General features: G+C 38.3%; 1 protein-coding gene across 1 annotated transcript in view; it reads right to left on the reverse strand.

The window, feature by feature from the left end:
• Positions 1-15,265, reverse strand: part of tuft1b (tuftelin 1b) — a 32,917-nt gene that overhangs the window by 11,155 nt on the left and 6,497 nt on the right. Inside the window, exons 3-6 of the mRNA XM_021323006.2 lie at positions 1,626-1,703; positions 1,396-1,494; positions 1,236-1,310; positions 1,031-1,096 (exon numbers count right to left, since the gene is read on the reverse strand). Of these exons, the coding sequence (XP_021178681.2) occupies positions 1,031-1,096; positions 1,236-1,310; positions 1,396-1,494; positions 1,626-1,703 (318 nt within the window). The remainder of the gene's footprint in view (positions 1-1,030; positions 1,097-1,235; positions 1,311-1,395; positions 1,495-1,625; positions 1,704-15,265) is intronic.

The raw sequence follows: 15,265 nt of genomic DNA on the forward strand, positions 1-15,265 counted from the left end.
TGTAGGTGCCAGATTCTCAAAAACCATTAATGTGAGTACACCTCCCAGCATTCCTTCACGGCCTTCCTGTGTGTGACTGATCGTTCAGTGGATTCCTGCCTGTTTGCTTTGCCCCTGTCGGACCCTCGTTTGGTCTCAACGACCCAAGCAAGCACCATGGACTGTTCCCTGGTTAAACCTTCAGCTTCTAGCAGCTTGCTACCTTGGCTAAGAAACAATTAAAGACACCGACCCACAGCTGGGATTCTGTGCCACTTTCTGGAGAAAAGTGGTTTCTGTTCCTTACATTTTAATAAACAAATGTTTACCTAGTCATAAACTTGTAGCTATTTCATACTTTAGACTTTCCAGTATCAAGGAATATCAAAGGTTTTCAACATTAATACAAAAACGAAATCTGAAATTCTTGAGATTTTCTTTATACGGTGATTTTATAATTGATAAATTAAAATATGGGTTCAAATGAGTCCCATTAGTCAGACTAAAAAGTACCTTTTGAAAACAACCTGTAAGTATTAAACATGCTTTTCATTAAGCACATTTCTTTAGACCTGATTTATTTATTTTTCACAATTATTAACAGAAACAAGAGCTTTAAAACCTCAAAACCTCAGTTTTGACCTATTGATAATATTCTGATTTACTGATTCACAAGTGTATTTTACCCCTTGTGTAACCCGTAGCTCTATTTAGTTTTTTAGAATTTAATTCAAAGTTGCTCTAGTGCACTGTTAAAGTTTGTTGGTTTTGTTTGCAAACTGATTATTTTTTATTTATTGGTTCATGCACTTCTTGCTTTATGTGTTGCATATTTCTTGCAGCTTTCCCTCAAATTAAGCACTGAAATTCTTTATCAGACACACAGATGCATAGATTTAAGACGACTGATATTTCTGAGAGAAAAACATTTAAAAAAGACACACTGAGCATATCAATGTTGCCATTGAACCATACGTTAATTATGTAAAAGATGCGCTGTTGAATGACTTTGTAAGACATGTTTTTGGCATTGGAAGAAGTAGGACTCTACCTTGTTGAAATTATTGTTTTGCCTGGCAGCCATCTGCTCTCTCAGAGTCTTCAGGCAGTACCGCACCTATAAACAAAAAGCGCTTTAAAAAATGTTCACTATGCGCGCACACACAACAATGGCTTTTACTAGTGTTCTGCACAAGTAATTAAAAGTTAAAATCACTGTATAGATAAAGTTGCTGGGAGAACAGCTCGGCTCTGACCTCCTGGATCTGTGACACTTCGTCCGTCAGCATCCTGACGCTCTGCTTCGTCTCTGACCGAGGTTCGAGGTAGACCTTCAAACATAAAACAGATCGATGGGAAACCCTCTAAAGAAGTACAACCGCGCCAGCTTTAATCCACCTGGACCAGCACATATACCTTAATGACGTCCACCCTTTCTTCTATGGGAGTGATGAGCTCAGCTCTTTGTCTCTGCTTGCTGGGTTTCTGTGGCAGCACCACGGCTATGCTGCTCTCCTACATTCAGTGGTGGGAAGAAAAAGAAAGAAAGAAAAAAAAAAAGGGGAGGTAAGTTAGTCCTTTGATCGCCGCCTCCATTCTCTCAGTAAAACAATTTGGAAAATGTATTTTCTGCTCCGGGTTTGTACCTTGCTGCTGTGCCTCTCCGAGATGTGTCCCGCCTGATCCTGGTCCAGTAAGGGAAGCCTGAGCGGCCGGCGGAGCTCCTGAAATGAAAGATGAGACGCTAAGAGGAATCGGATCACCAAATGGAGCGTCGGGGTATTGTGAAGGAAGAAAAGATCTATCGAGCGAAAGAAGAGGAGCTCAAAATGAAAGTGGAAGGGTGGAGCAGTGAGAGAGGGGGCGTTTTTTTTTTTTTTTCCCCCCTCAGTCGCCTAACTTCCCCTATCACTGAAGTTCCTCTGTGGATGCCCTAGAATCGCGCTGGAAATCTTAGCAACCCACAATGAGGAGAGTTTTCCACTCAGTCTTTGTGGTCAGGTCTGCCGATTCTGGACAGCTCGGCTCTTTAGAGAAAAAACAAAAACTAAGCAGTCCAGTGCAGCATGGGCTAAAAAACACCCAGTTTAGTCACTCGGCTTTGTCTCCTTGGCAACAACGACAAATACTTTAAATGTTTGTGTCATGCAAGCCTTCAGTGGAAGTGTTTATTAAAAAAATGGAATAACAATATCATCTTTTGTGGACAGACAGGAAACTCCTGAACAGCCCGTCTACTTACAGTCCACATCCACAGGCTAGGATGACTTACTACAAAGTATTCATATAACATCATAATTACCCTAATAATTACTATAATAGCTTAATAATAATAATAATAATAATAATGCAGAATCAAAGGCAATAAATACAGTGTCCCTCGTCTCATTTTGGGCCGGTCCCAAACCCGGATAAATGCAGAGGGTTGAACACTTAGGTAAAATTAATCTACATGACTCATCATAAGGTAAATAAATAAAGTTTTATCCTTTTTAATTTGTAATCTAACCCTTTGCCATTTCATACATTTTTATCTCTCTTTAAAAACTTTTGCTATAAATTGTAATTACATGGAAAGGACTGATTTTCCCCCTCTCCCCCGCCGCTGTATGCACTAGAGGGGTTGGGTGCGCTAGTAGAAATGTTGTTGCCACTTCCTTATTAGTGTCATTGGAAGCCCTTAATTTATTTTTCCGTTGTAAGATAATTTTCCATCACATTCCATAAGATGTTCAGTCCGAGATCAAAGCTACTTAGTCATATTTTTCCACTCTTAGCACCGTAAAGGAAGCTGCAGTTTGTTTCATTTTGAAAAGGAAGCCGTGTAGCTCTGAAAAGTAACGAGATTAGCTTCAAACGTGAACACAAGCGCTTCATTCATTGTGGCTATAACGGTTGCATTATGAGAAGTTTTTTTGGCACGAGGAGAGTAGTTTAAAAGAACTTATTATCTTAGCGAGAAAATAATGTAAGTTAAAATCCTTTAAGCACACCTGGCCCTTCAATCCCCTCTGAAAGCAAACAAATGCTTCCTTTTCTACACTGATTTCAGACAAAAGGGACCCATTGAAAGTAAAGGAAGTATGACTTCATAGGCTTATTGGATTTTTGTTATTTAAGTTTGAAAGCAAATCAAATAATTTGTCTTTTGACAACTTAACACAATGACAACGTGACCCTACAATAAACTGTAAACCTTTAGACATGTCCCTGGTCCAAAACTTGAAGCAAATGGCTGAATTACCTCCACAGCTTGTGTTGGCTCATATTACACCAATAACAGATTCATATATTCTATGGCTTCATACAAATATTTACTGTTACTGGGAAATGGGAGTGAAGACATATATATTCTCATAATTTAAGTCCTAATCTTTGTGTTCTACTTGGCCAGTGGGGTTAACTGACCTGGGAGGCGACGCCTTAAACTAAAATATTATACACAATCATTTAAAAAAAAAAAAAAGAGAAAACTTTATGTGCCGATTGGTTAGATCAGGGGTGTCAAACTCATTGTGGTTTAGGGGCTGCATACAGCTTAATCTGATCTCAAGAGGGCCACACAAGTAAACTCATTGCAAAACTAAATAGTACTAATGAAAGTGAACTTGTTGATTTTTATATTAAATGAATTTCACTTTTACACAATATATTATGAATAACCTCAGCGTTTTTAAGAAAAGCATGTGCAATTTCAACAATACTTTTACTCAGTTAAACATTTACTTGTGCATTATGCATAAGAACTGATCACAGTGATTGTACAATGTTGAAAAACATTTATTCACATTTTTTGGAACTTAAAAACACTGTCCTGCATGGCAGAATACATCAAACAGATAAAAATTAAGAAATGATTTAAAATCAATTTTCCACATCTGAAGCTTAATCTGCTGATTAAAACACAGCGCACCCCGTGGACAACATAGGAACTGCAGAAGTACATGCTTTTTTTCAATAATTGTTTTATCATTCTCTTCCTTTTATCTCCTTTCATTCACTTTCTTCTTGTTCTTTCTTTCCTCTGCTACTTTCCCATTGTAGTGTCCATATCATTTGAGATATTCCCCGCATGAATCATAATAAAACTATTCACATTCATAAATCAAGCGGAGCACTATGGCAAAAGCAGTACTGCTCCACTTGTGAAAGTCAAATCTGATGAGCTCTTTTTGGCATTAAGACAACAATTCTTATTGCCGCATTGCCAGACAGGACACTGGGGGAGAAAAAAAAAAAATTTATTATTATTTTTTTGAATAATGATAATGCATTTAGCCACCGGGCCGGACTAAATTGTTCGGCGGGCCGGAACCGGCCCGTGGGCCGTATGTTTGACACCCCTGGGTTAGAAAGTAGAAATGTCTTGGATTCTTTTTCAGAATTACTTACAAACTGTCCAGTTCATGCTTTTATTCTCTGCCAGAAATAATTTTTTACAATCCTGACTTCTGCATGGTGTGAGGCTCAGCCATGTTACATAAATAAGATATAAAAACAGACTGTCATGCATCTGCTTTTCATGACAAATCCTTACCACCATGTTTTGCACCGTCACCCTTCTGGTATTTACGGTGCAGCAGCGGTAAAATACTATCATGCAAACAGCAGAAACTATTGGTCACACGCCGTTGCAGAAGCGCGCTAAACAAGGTCACATAGGGAGTCTCTCTGTAACATGTTACTACCAAAGTGACACCGGAGTGGCTCTGGCACTCAACACTTGGCTTCGCTGTAACCTTAACCCTAAAGGCATCTGCACGGCACATTAACCATATATAAGCTAAATGATTTTACTCCGACTGTTACATATTTTTTTGAAACTAGTAACACCAGGTGTTAGAGGTATTCAACCACTCCTTTCCTGAGAATAACCACAAACTGTATTCTACATGCCTCTAATACCAAAGAGTTATCAGGAAGCTTATGTGTGTTCAGTCATCAGGCAATGAACAAGATAGACCAAGAAAAAGTGGATTAAATTAATAAAATCTTCTTGATTCTGTTAGATATTTAGCTTTTAAACAGAACAAGGCCCCTACCGGTTAGTGGCTAGATTATGTTTATGGATCCAGCACCCCTCACACATATCGGCTACTCTGTTAAAAATCCATGTTTTTCTGTTTTGCACATGCACACACAGGACAGACACAGACACATTTGTCCTAGTCAGTCATTCTTCAAAACAGGAATGATAGGAGAACATACAGGTCATCTAAGGTAGATTTATATTAACCATAGTAAATCAGGGAAATTGCTATAGGGACATTTAAAAACTCTGAAAAATCTGAAGGTGTGACTGTGGGAGCCAGGTTTTAGTTCATATGTGTTTTAGACTATACATTTGTATAAGGTGTATTGCAGTCACTGAAATAAGTAATAAATGGAAAATGTCATTAAATAGGTTCAGCTGAGAACCATTTGATTTATCCTAATGTTGATTTAAGAACTTTACTCTGTAAAAGGAAGTTTTATATTTGTAGATTCAAGGTAGAGCAGTAAATAGGTTACTGTTACTTTAAGTGAAGAGTTGTATGTGTGTGAGGCTCGTTGCTGAGGCACGCTGCAACAATTGGGGCTTTAAGAGTGCTGCACAACCTTTATGTGACTACAACTGCAAGAGCACAAGTTGTGGAATAAAGTTTGGTTTCTGTCATCAAAGTCCTGTAGAGATTTATTCATCTGTGACAAACAAGCTGTACGAGGAACAAAGTTTCTCTCATCAACGATGATTGTAAGGAACCAGAAAAAGGAATCTTTTCTCAGTTCAGTTAAAGAACTCCAGTAAAAGTTTACATCTCGGTCAAAACCATAAAAAAGTCGGCATAAAGTGCTTTTTCACACATTCATCCCTGAAACAGTGGCCCACTGTCGAGTAGGGTGGAGGATCTGTGATGCTGTACGCCTGTTTCTTTTCCAAAGCCCCCCAAAACACCTGGTTTGAGCGGACGACGTCAAAAACACTAAAAAAAAAACAACACTAAAATACAAGCAACTTTAAATACAAATCTGGAGGCCCAATAGAAAAACCATTGAAAATAAAAAAACAACCAGTGAGGTGAGCTGAGGACAAGAAAGCCTAAAATGTCTCTGCTCTGCCCTATTGACCCAACGGTATAAAAAACAGCAGGTATGCCAATAGTGCGACAATGCTAACAGCTAAAAAGAGTCATGTGTTCACATACTTCCCCCCCCCCCTCTTAATGCATGTAGTTTATGTTTTTTGGCTTGAGATCACACCAGGCTTTGTACACACCTCCACCTGCAGCACCACCAAATGCTGCAAATCACGTTGACACAAGCAGAGCTTAAAGGAACAAAGATTAAAACGTGAGAACACTTTGTTTTGTACATCTGCGGCCTGTTCTCTGCCTTGCGTTATTACAACAAAGAAAAAGGACAGTTCGGCTTGAATGCCAGGTATTCATGTATAATTGTATTGCCTGAAAACCATCATCTCTGAAGCACTGACAAGCCAGCCGAGGTTTATTCCTGATCTGAAGAAGCGGCAGCTAAAAGCCCTCGGGGGGGGGGGATGATCCGGGGACAGACACACCCTGGCAGGTGATTAGAGTGCAAAGACAGAGTAATCTGCTCCACACTGCACATTAACCTGTTGGGGTGCTTGTCACAAATGCTTAATACGTTTCAGTAACAAAAAAAAAAACAACAAACACCGGTAATTAGCTATGTCTCTGTATTCTTTTTAATAGAAATTATAAGTTACAGTTATGTTTTAATACTTAAGATTTGATGCACACACACACACACCTGCAGTAAGGTGCAGCTACAGAGGCTAAAAACTACAAGTCCAAACCACAACTAAAGAACCACACAGACTTAGGAATGCAGAGCATCAACATTTGTCACATAATCTGAACGCTGACACTAAATTTCGGAACAATCCTTAATTAGTTACTCGAGGATAGTCACACAAGACCGACAGCAGCATTTATTGACATTCGCTCCTGTGTAGATAACGTCGTGTACAATTACAAAAACGGATCTCTCAAACTTTAAATAAATTCACCTGGAGCTGTACCAGGGGGCTCAATTTACATTTCAACGTTTTGTCCCGTTACAAGCACAAACTGTTCTTTTGGCAATTTTATGGGACAGATAAAACTTTATTTTAGTTTTTTATAGAAGAAAATGAAAGCCATAATTAATATGGTTTGCCACATAGAGGACAGGGCAAACCAGGAGAAGGACCCTGTGATGGGATGAGTCCTGAATCTTACCCTTTTGCAAACATGCAAAAAGGATGTGAGGCAGAAAATTAACACGAACACAGCTTCCCCATGGCCAAAGATAATGGCGGGAGCAGGGACGCAGACGCTGGTCGGAGTTGATGGGAAAACACAGGATTTTTCTGGAAGAAACCCTGTTAGACTCTGAAAAATCTGAAATACTTTAGATCAAAGCAGATTTATGTTGCAGAATGGCCCAGTCAAAGCCTAAACCTCAATCTGTTTTAACTCTGAACTTAAAAATGGGTCCATGTTCACAGATCTTCTCCATTCAGTCTGAGTTTAACCCATTTTTCTTAAATATACACAAAAAAGGTGTCAAACATTTTAGCGTAGCTGTGCAAAGATGGTGCATACCAAACCCCAAGTGTTGGTTCATCGGCGTTAGCTTAAAGGGGTTACTTGCTTTTTTCCCCCCTTCTATGTTACAATTATGCTGCACTGTGTTGGTCCAACAACTAAAAACTCAATAAAACAGGTTTGTGGCTGTAATGGGACAAAATACGAGTGGAAGGGGTATTAAAAATTTTGCAGGGCACCATAACTAATTACATGCAGCTCTGTTTAGAAAACGTAAAGAGTACGTAAAAGTACACATAAAAGTGTACTTTTCATATAATTACAGCTCAATGCTTCCTTTGATTACGATGCCCGTCCTCTCTTTGCTTCACGGGCAAGTGCAGACTCAGATCTCAAACATGGTGTGTTCCAGGCTTTTAAGTGTCTGCTCTGTGCATTAATGTGCATATCTACAGCTGCGTTTATTTTTTGGGCTTGCCCATGCAGCTCAGGGAACTTTTCATTCCCATTTCTGCAGTTCTCACAGCCTGCGAGAGCCGAACAAACCTCAGATCCACTCAGGCCACCTCCTGCATGAGGGTGCATGTTTGCACAAAACCGTTTCTCAAGGCACGATCAAACCTTCAGGTTGCTTGAATTTGAAAGAAAAAAAATTAGCTGATAACATCAGCGGCACAGGCTCAAGTATTTTTCATAAAGATTGATTGTCCCGTTAAGCTTCAGAACAATAAGACTGAAATGAAACTAAAACAAACGCAATTACAACGACCCTATCAAATCTGATTGATGTTTTTTAATGTTCGATTATATAAAGTTAACAAAGACGAAGAATAAAAAGAAAAAATAAAGATGAACATACAATATTAAAAAGTATACAATGGACAAGGTCCAGAAAAATCTGCACAAACCTGAGCATGAAGGCTGACAGTGCACACAGTCTGCATTTTATCTTTAATTGGAAGGATGTATTGATTACTATTGTGATTTCTGACGTATTTTTATGCAATGAACAGTGTTAAGGCAAGATGTGGAACCCAAGCAACATTTCCCTTTAAAAAACGTCATCCAGTGACTGATAAATAAATTAAACTGAGAAACTGAGAAAGCCTCAAAGAGAATGTGGGTTAACCTTTCAGCTGTATGGTAATAAGCCCTGCAGGGGAGTCTGTTCTCCGTCTCTGTCCTGTTTTCAGCTTTCCAGGCAAAGGAGCTGGAGGATGGATCTGTGTTTTAGCTGCTTTACAGATTCTGACTCGTTTTCCCGCTCCCAGTTAGGGATTTTTGCAATTATGAATACCATCCCGAAATTAAAACACGTAGTACGAATGCAAATAAGACCTGCTTACTTCATTACCTGATAATCCCCGTACCTTTGTCACATGTGAAACATTTTACTTTTTGTCAAAACAAAACTGTGTTGATCACCCAGGTGCCTTGGCTTGCTTTGTTTCCAGATAGTCTTAATGCCGGAAAATAATTGAAAATGCTCGACTTTGTGTAAATCTCAAACTATTTTTTATTTTAAAGTAATTCACTCCAGACTTGATCTGTCAAGTTTTTTGTGGAGTTTAAATGAGAGACAATTAAATGTCCAGAGTCTCAACTATTTTCCCAGCTCAGTAAGGAAAGCAGCCATTGGCTGTCCAAATAGCTCCTAAAAGTTGCTAAATAATCATATAATGTGTAATTGTTAGTTAGCATGCAGTTGTAATGGATGTTGTGGGAAGTCAGAACTGCCTGTAGTTGGATGAAAGTGGGTTACTACATCTCTCCCTCAATCACAAGAAAGAAATTCTGACAAATTAACCAGCTAATGTCAACTTAGTGCACTTTTGTTACTAAAGAACAGCAAAAGTGTAAAAGGTTCTGCAGAATCAGCACTTTAAAACAACCACATTTAGGAAATGTTTATTCTACGTTTTTGCTCACGTTTGTTTATGTATGAAAACAAATAAATGTTACAAATACCAGAAGTAAACTGAAAATTATATTGATCATCTTCTTTTCTGGCAAATTAAAGCACTTAGATCAGGTTCTGTGTTCTTATTTAAATGTTTTGTGTAAATACAGTGAAATTACAGAGTTTTAACTCAAGCTAAGCTAACAAGAATTTCATATTCATGCCGACTCATGCTAACAGTGTTTTTTATTTTATTTTCCTTTGTCATGTCCAGCTTCAAGTTAAGCAGAATGGGACTCTGGCTGCCGTAGTTATGCCAAACATATTTGCTTTACCAAGGCAGGCTTTATACCAATAAATCCTCGCTTGACGCCCAACCCTTGATGATTTTCTTCATTGTAGTATTAGGAACTAACTGATCCCAAACGTCACAGAGGAGGAGAAAGAAGGAAAGGACAGAGACACAAAGAAAACAGCCAAAAATGACAAAACCCGACAGCCAGCTGCTACAGAAAATAAAGAAATCCTCTTAAGGCCACCATTTGTATTTTATTTGTTCAAGGCAAGCAGAATGTTGGCTGAACATAAATTAAAACATATCCTGTGTTTTTATTTAAAGTTTTTTGTGTAAGTGAAATAAAGTTTTAACTTAATCTAAAATGACATGAGAATTTCATGCTCATACTGGCCCATTCTCACTGCTAAGAAACATCAGCACCTTTTTAGCTTAACCATTTTACAATTACCAGAATTGACTAAAAACAATTAACTTGGCTTTCAGCTGGTATTACAACAGCAAGATTCCTAACATTGATAGATTAGCGCATCCAGACACAGGTTTATGGAAAACGTCCCTGCTTTCCCCTCACTGTCTGGACCACTAGATAATTATAACACTATGAGCGTCTCCCTTAGTACCGACAGGAACATCCAGCCCCAGCTTTCTGGTCTCCATTACAGCTACTCGCCTATTCGGAGATGATATCACTTAACTGATCAACACTTTGTAAAAGAGTCATCCACACAAAGGCATCAATCTATGCGCAAGACCATTAATTTGCAGAGACGGACGGCAGCATCAGCAGAGCTCACAGACGCGTGTAAAGTCCATCCATCTCCAGCTACATCTCCAACAGAGGTTTTTATTACTGAGCGACATGACTACACATGTTGCAAATGGGTGGAGGAGTCAAAGTGCTTGAAACAATCATTAAATCCGACTACAGGTAAATTTATTTTCCCCTCATTGATGACAAGTAAACAGATCAGATGAAAAAAAAAGAAAAAAAAAAAAGAAGAAGATCTGTATTTGTGAGCTAATCTTCAATAAAACAGCACAGCCCGGATACAGCCACACAATTCAAGACAAATCTAATATTATTCGCCCCCAAAAACACTGAAATCAGACAAAACAATCTTTTTATCTCACACTCCAGACCTAAAAACCGCCACCATGAAATAATTCATCTCGCACAGAACCACAATATATCTACCTGAGCAGACGAAGCAGTCAGACTTTTCCCAGCCAGGCGTGATCCGGACCGTCTGTGTCTTTGTGACTAAGCAAGCGGGAAGTCACGGTCGTCTTGTCTTACAAGGCTGGGTGAGGCGCCGCCAGCGGCCCAACCCTTTTCCCCTGCACACTGCGCTCCAGTCGGGGAGCTACTGTGCCAGTCCACGCAGGCTCATCCTGCTGGAGTTAGCCTCCCCTGCAGGACTGATGACACACGCACAACGGAAAGAACAGGGAGATAAAATTCCCACCGACTGGATCATAAACACGCCGGCACAGAAATGTTTTAATGTTCAACACAAACCCTGGAACATTTTAATAGCCCTGTATAAATTAGCAATAAAACTAAAGTGGAGTTTTGTTATTATTTCAGCGCTTCTGTCCACGTCAGTGAAAGTAAAGAAGTTTATTTAAATCACTATGCAGGCAATCCTCCGGTAATTCCAGAGTTACTGAGGGGATAAAAACTGCTAAAAGGACGAGGCCTTCGGTTCATCTGCCACACAGTGACATTGGTAGGTAGCAGCCCTCTGAGGAATGTGTCATGCTGGTTACATAAGACACATTAATGAAGTGTCTTTATATAACAGCTACTGGCTTTGGTTACTGTCTGCAAACCAAACAAAACTGTGCAAACAAAAGGTTGAAGGCTGAACACACCAAATATGTTCATGTTTTTCTGCGTTTGGGATTCCCGCACGCATTTAAGATGACAACACCCCGAGTGTTGTTTTATACTCCCCGGTGTTGTTCTATGTGCTTTATGGGTGCAAAAAATTAGGTTTCTACTTTCAATATGTCCAAAAATCCACATATCATCATAAACAAATAGTCAAAAGATATGCAATTTGATTTCCACCTCAAAAACCAATTATATTTAGCTAAAAGAGATGCCTAATAATTTGGGTCTTAACACTTAAAATAGAACATCCAATTAATTCAATTCAATTTTATTTATATAGCGCCAATTCATGAAACATGTCACCTCAAGGCACTTTACAAACTCATCTTATCATATTATACAGATTGGGTCAGATTATACAGATTGGTCAAAAATTTCCTATATAAGAATTAAGCTGTTACTTATTCACACACCTGGGAGATTTGGATTTAAAATCATTTGCATTCAACCAATAAGTTTATTCCTGATAGGAAATGTGACAGGCATCTCTCAAAAGATAAAATATAAAAGAAGCGTTATTAAAATAAAAAGATGTGTCTTTGTTGATGAGCTGCAGCTGCATGAGTTTGAGGTTGGAAATCCTCCTTTCCATCACCCTAAACTTTAGCTCCCTCCACAAATTCACCATCAGATTCAAGTAAAAAAAATAATAAAATAAATTACTTTACAACTAAAACTGCCAGAAGTATGAAGATTTTTGGACTTGACTGGAAAAAGCAAGCACTACACCTGCGGTACAAGGACCCCTGTCGGTACTACCTGACTAACCAGGAATGTAACAAAAAAAAAAACAAAAAAACTATAATCAAAGGTTTATTACGAGTTAAATATAAACTGATAAACTCAATTTGAGATGGACTGCTGTTATGAAACAATAAGTATTTAAAAAAGTAATAGTAAGCAAAATTATTCCATCTGAATAAGACCAATTAAGAAATACTTTAAAACCAGGAAATATTCATAGGCCAGCTGATCATTTTGCTCTCAACAATATATCTGATAACCATTTGTTGTTCTTTGATTTCTATTTTTTTTTATTTATGTTCTAAAAACACATTTTAACAATTAAAGCAGCACCGTATTAGTTTTATTTAAGTATTAGCTTAATTTGAGATACATTCAATTCTTTTTCAGATCAGTATACAGCACTTGGCGCCCATTGGGCTGCCCTTCTCAAAAACTCCACTATGTAACTTGAGAGGATCAGACCTGTCGCTGAATGAGTCACGTGACCTAGAGTGGTGCTCTAGGTCACATGACTCATTCTAGGTTATTGCCGTCGAAAAACTACACAGATATGACACTTAGCTGATCAGACATATTTTTGGTTCTCTGATGAAGGATTTAATCTAGAGTGTAATCCATAGTACTCCGCTTGATTTATGAATGTGAATAGTTTTATTATGATTCATGCGGGAAATATCTCAAATGATATGGACACTACAATGGGAAAGTAGGAGAGGAAAGGAAGAACAAGAAAAAAAAAGGAAAAGGTGAAAGAAAGAGGAGATAAAAGGAAGAGAATGATAAAACAATTATTGAAAAAAACATGTACTTCGTTTAATTGAAAATATGCAGTTCCCATATTGTCCACGAGGGGCGCTCTGTTTTAATCAACAGATGGTAGCATTGAGCTTCAGATGTGGAAAATTTATTTTAAATCATTTCTTAATTTTTATCTGTTTGATGTATTTTGTCATGCAGGACAATGTTTTTTTAAGTTCCAATAAATGTTTTTCAACATTGTACAATCACTGTGATCAGTTCTTATGCATAAATGTTTAACTGAGTAAAAGTATTGTTGAAATTGCACATACTTTTCTTAAAAACGCTAAGGTTATTCATAATATATTGTGTAAAAGTGAAATTCATTTAATATAAAAATCAACAACAAGTCCACTTTTATTAGTTCCATTTAATCTGCAATGAGTTTACTCGTGTGGCCCTCTTGAGATCAGATTAAGTTGTATGCGGCCCCTAAACCAAAATGAGTTTGACACCCCTGATGTAAATAAAATATTGTAGTCTCAGTATTGGTACAAGATGTTATCTTGTTACCTGAAGCCTGCTGAAAACCAACCAAATGTCCAAAAAGTGTGTCGGTGCATGCCTTTTAATTTATACAGATGTACATGAAGTTGTTTTAATTTATTTTTTTCTGCAGGACTTACACATGTTTGTAGCTATGACTGTAATTCCTATGACATGCGAACTGTAGTAACATGCCATTAAAGGAAGTTTAATGACATGACGCAGAAAAAGGCCTTTAGTTTGATCGTTCTACTGTGGTCATGTAAATACACCACAGAGTTGACAGTAAACAGATCAGAATCCAGCTAAGCCATTTTAATCACATCCCATCATGGAAAATGATAGGTCTCTCTCTCTCTGCATGTTCTCACGCTACGAGAGAAGATGCTTCAGGACTGCCGTTTTATAGCAGGATGCGACCAAAAGCTGCTCCTTCAAATTATGAAATGACGGCATATCCTCCTCTTGGTTAAATTGTCGGAATTAGCCACGTCACCTGACAGAGCTCCGTGTCAGCATTTCAAACATGGAGTTAAACCATCAAACAAATACTGTGTTTGTTCACTGAGGCCTGCGCTTCCTGCACTGCGTCTATATTAAACAGATTCTCTGTTCAGTCATGTCTATCATCTCATTGGCACGCAGCATCACGATGGGATATAACGCAATCGGCTTCTCTGCTACCTTCGCAACTCGTTGCGAAACGTTCAACCATTGTCTGGCAGAGTCCCTCTCGCGTTTCTCGTTAAGCGCCATTAGATTTTCACATGAATACTGTGGCGTGTTCCAGAAAATACGTTTGATTGTCAATCTGATGAGGGCATTTATTTTCTACAGGCCAAACAGGTCTCGGCACATTCCTACTGGGTGAGCAACTCTTGACGTGAGATCTAAATATGTCAATTGTTTTTTTTCCACTAAAGATTGACTTGATGATGCTCTGCAGGGCTTGAAACAATAAAAAGTGTTTTTAAGCCATAAATAACACCCGAATGATGTTCTTCTTTGTGCTTTTGACTTGTTTCAACGCATCACGCTCAGCTAGAAGTGGGACAAACACTCTGGATTGCGCGAAAAAAGTCCCGAAAAATGGGGACAGTTCAACACATGCAACAAGCAGCACCGCAGTCCAATTTGATAAGGATGTTAAATATGGAAAAGGAATATAAGTTTTGCACCATTGAAGTTTTTGACTAAATCCAAAAGGACCAATTCCGATTACTTTTACGACTTTAAGAGATCAAAAGAATACAGTTGTCTTTAAAGCTGTGGTAATTAAAAAAATAGTTTTGGTTAGTTGCATATCTTTCACTCTCAGGTTGTCGCAGCACGGGGAGGCATTCACAAAGAGTGATTAAATACAACGTTAACAGGCAATGGCCCACATTTTTATAGTTCCCCAACGAGAGCAGAACACAGGGTTCTTAAACAAGAATAATGACATTTCAGACTCAAATTAATCGAGCTCTGAGACAGATTTGAACACATTTTTAAAAAACAAATGTTCAAAATTCATTTGAGGTTTATTTCTACTGAGCACAGGCCTTATAAACTACACTGCTTGCGAACAGTCTCAACGCTAAATAGAGGGATGGAAAACAGACGGACAA

Source organism: Fundulus heteroclitus, chromosome 13 (genome assembly GCF_011125445.2).
Source record: "Fundulus heteroclitus isolate FHET01 chromosome 13, MU-UCD_Fhet_4.1, whole genome shotgun sequence".
NCBI classification, from domain to species: domain Eukaryota; kingdom Metazoa; phylum Chordata; class Actinopteri; order Cyprinodontiformes; family Fundulidae; genus Fundulus; species Fundulus heteroclitus.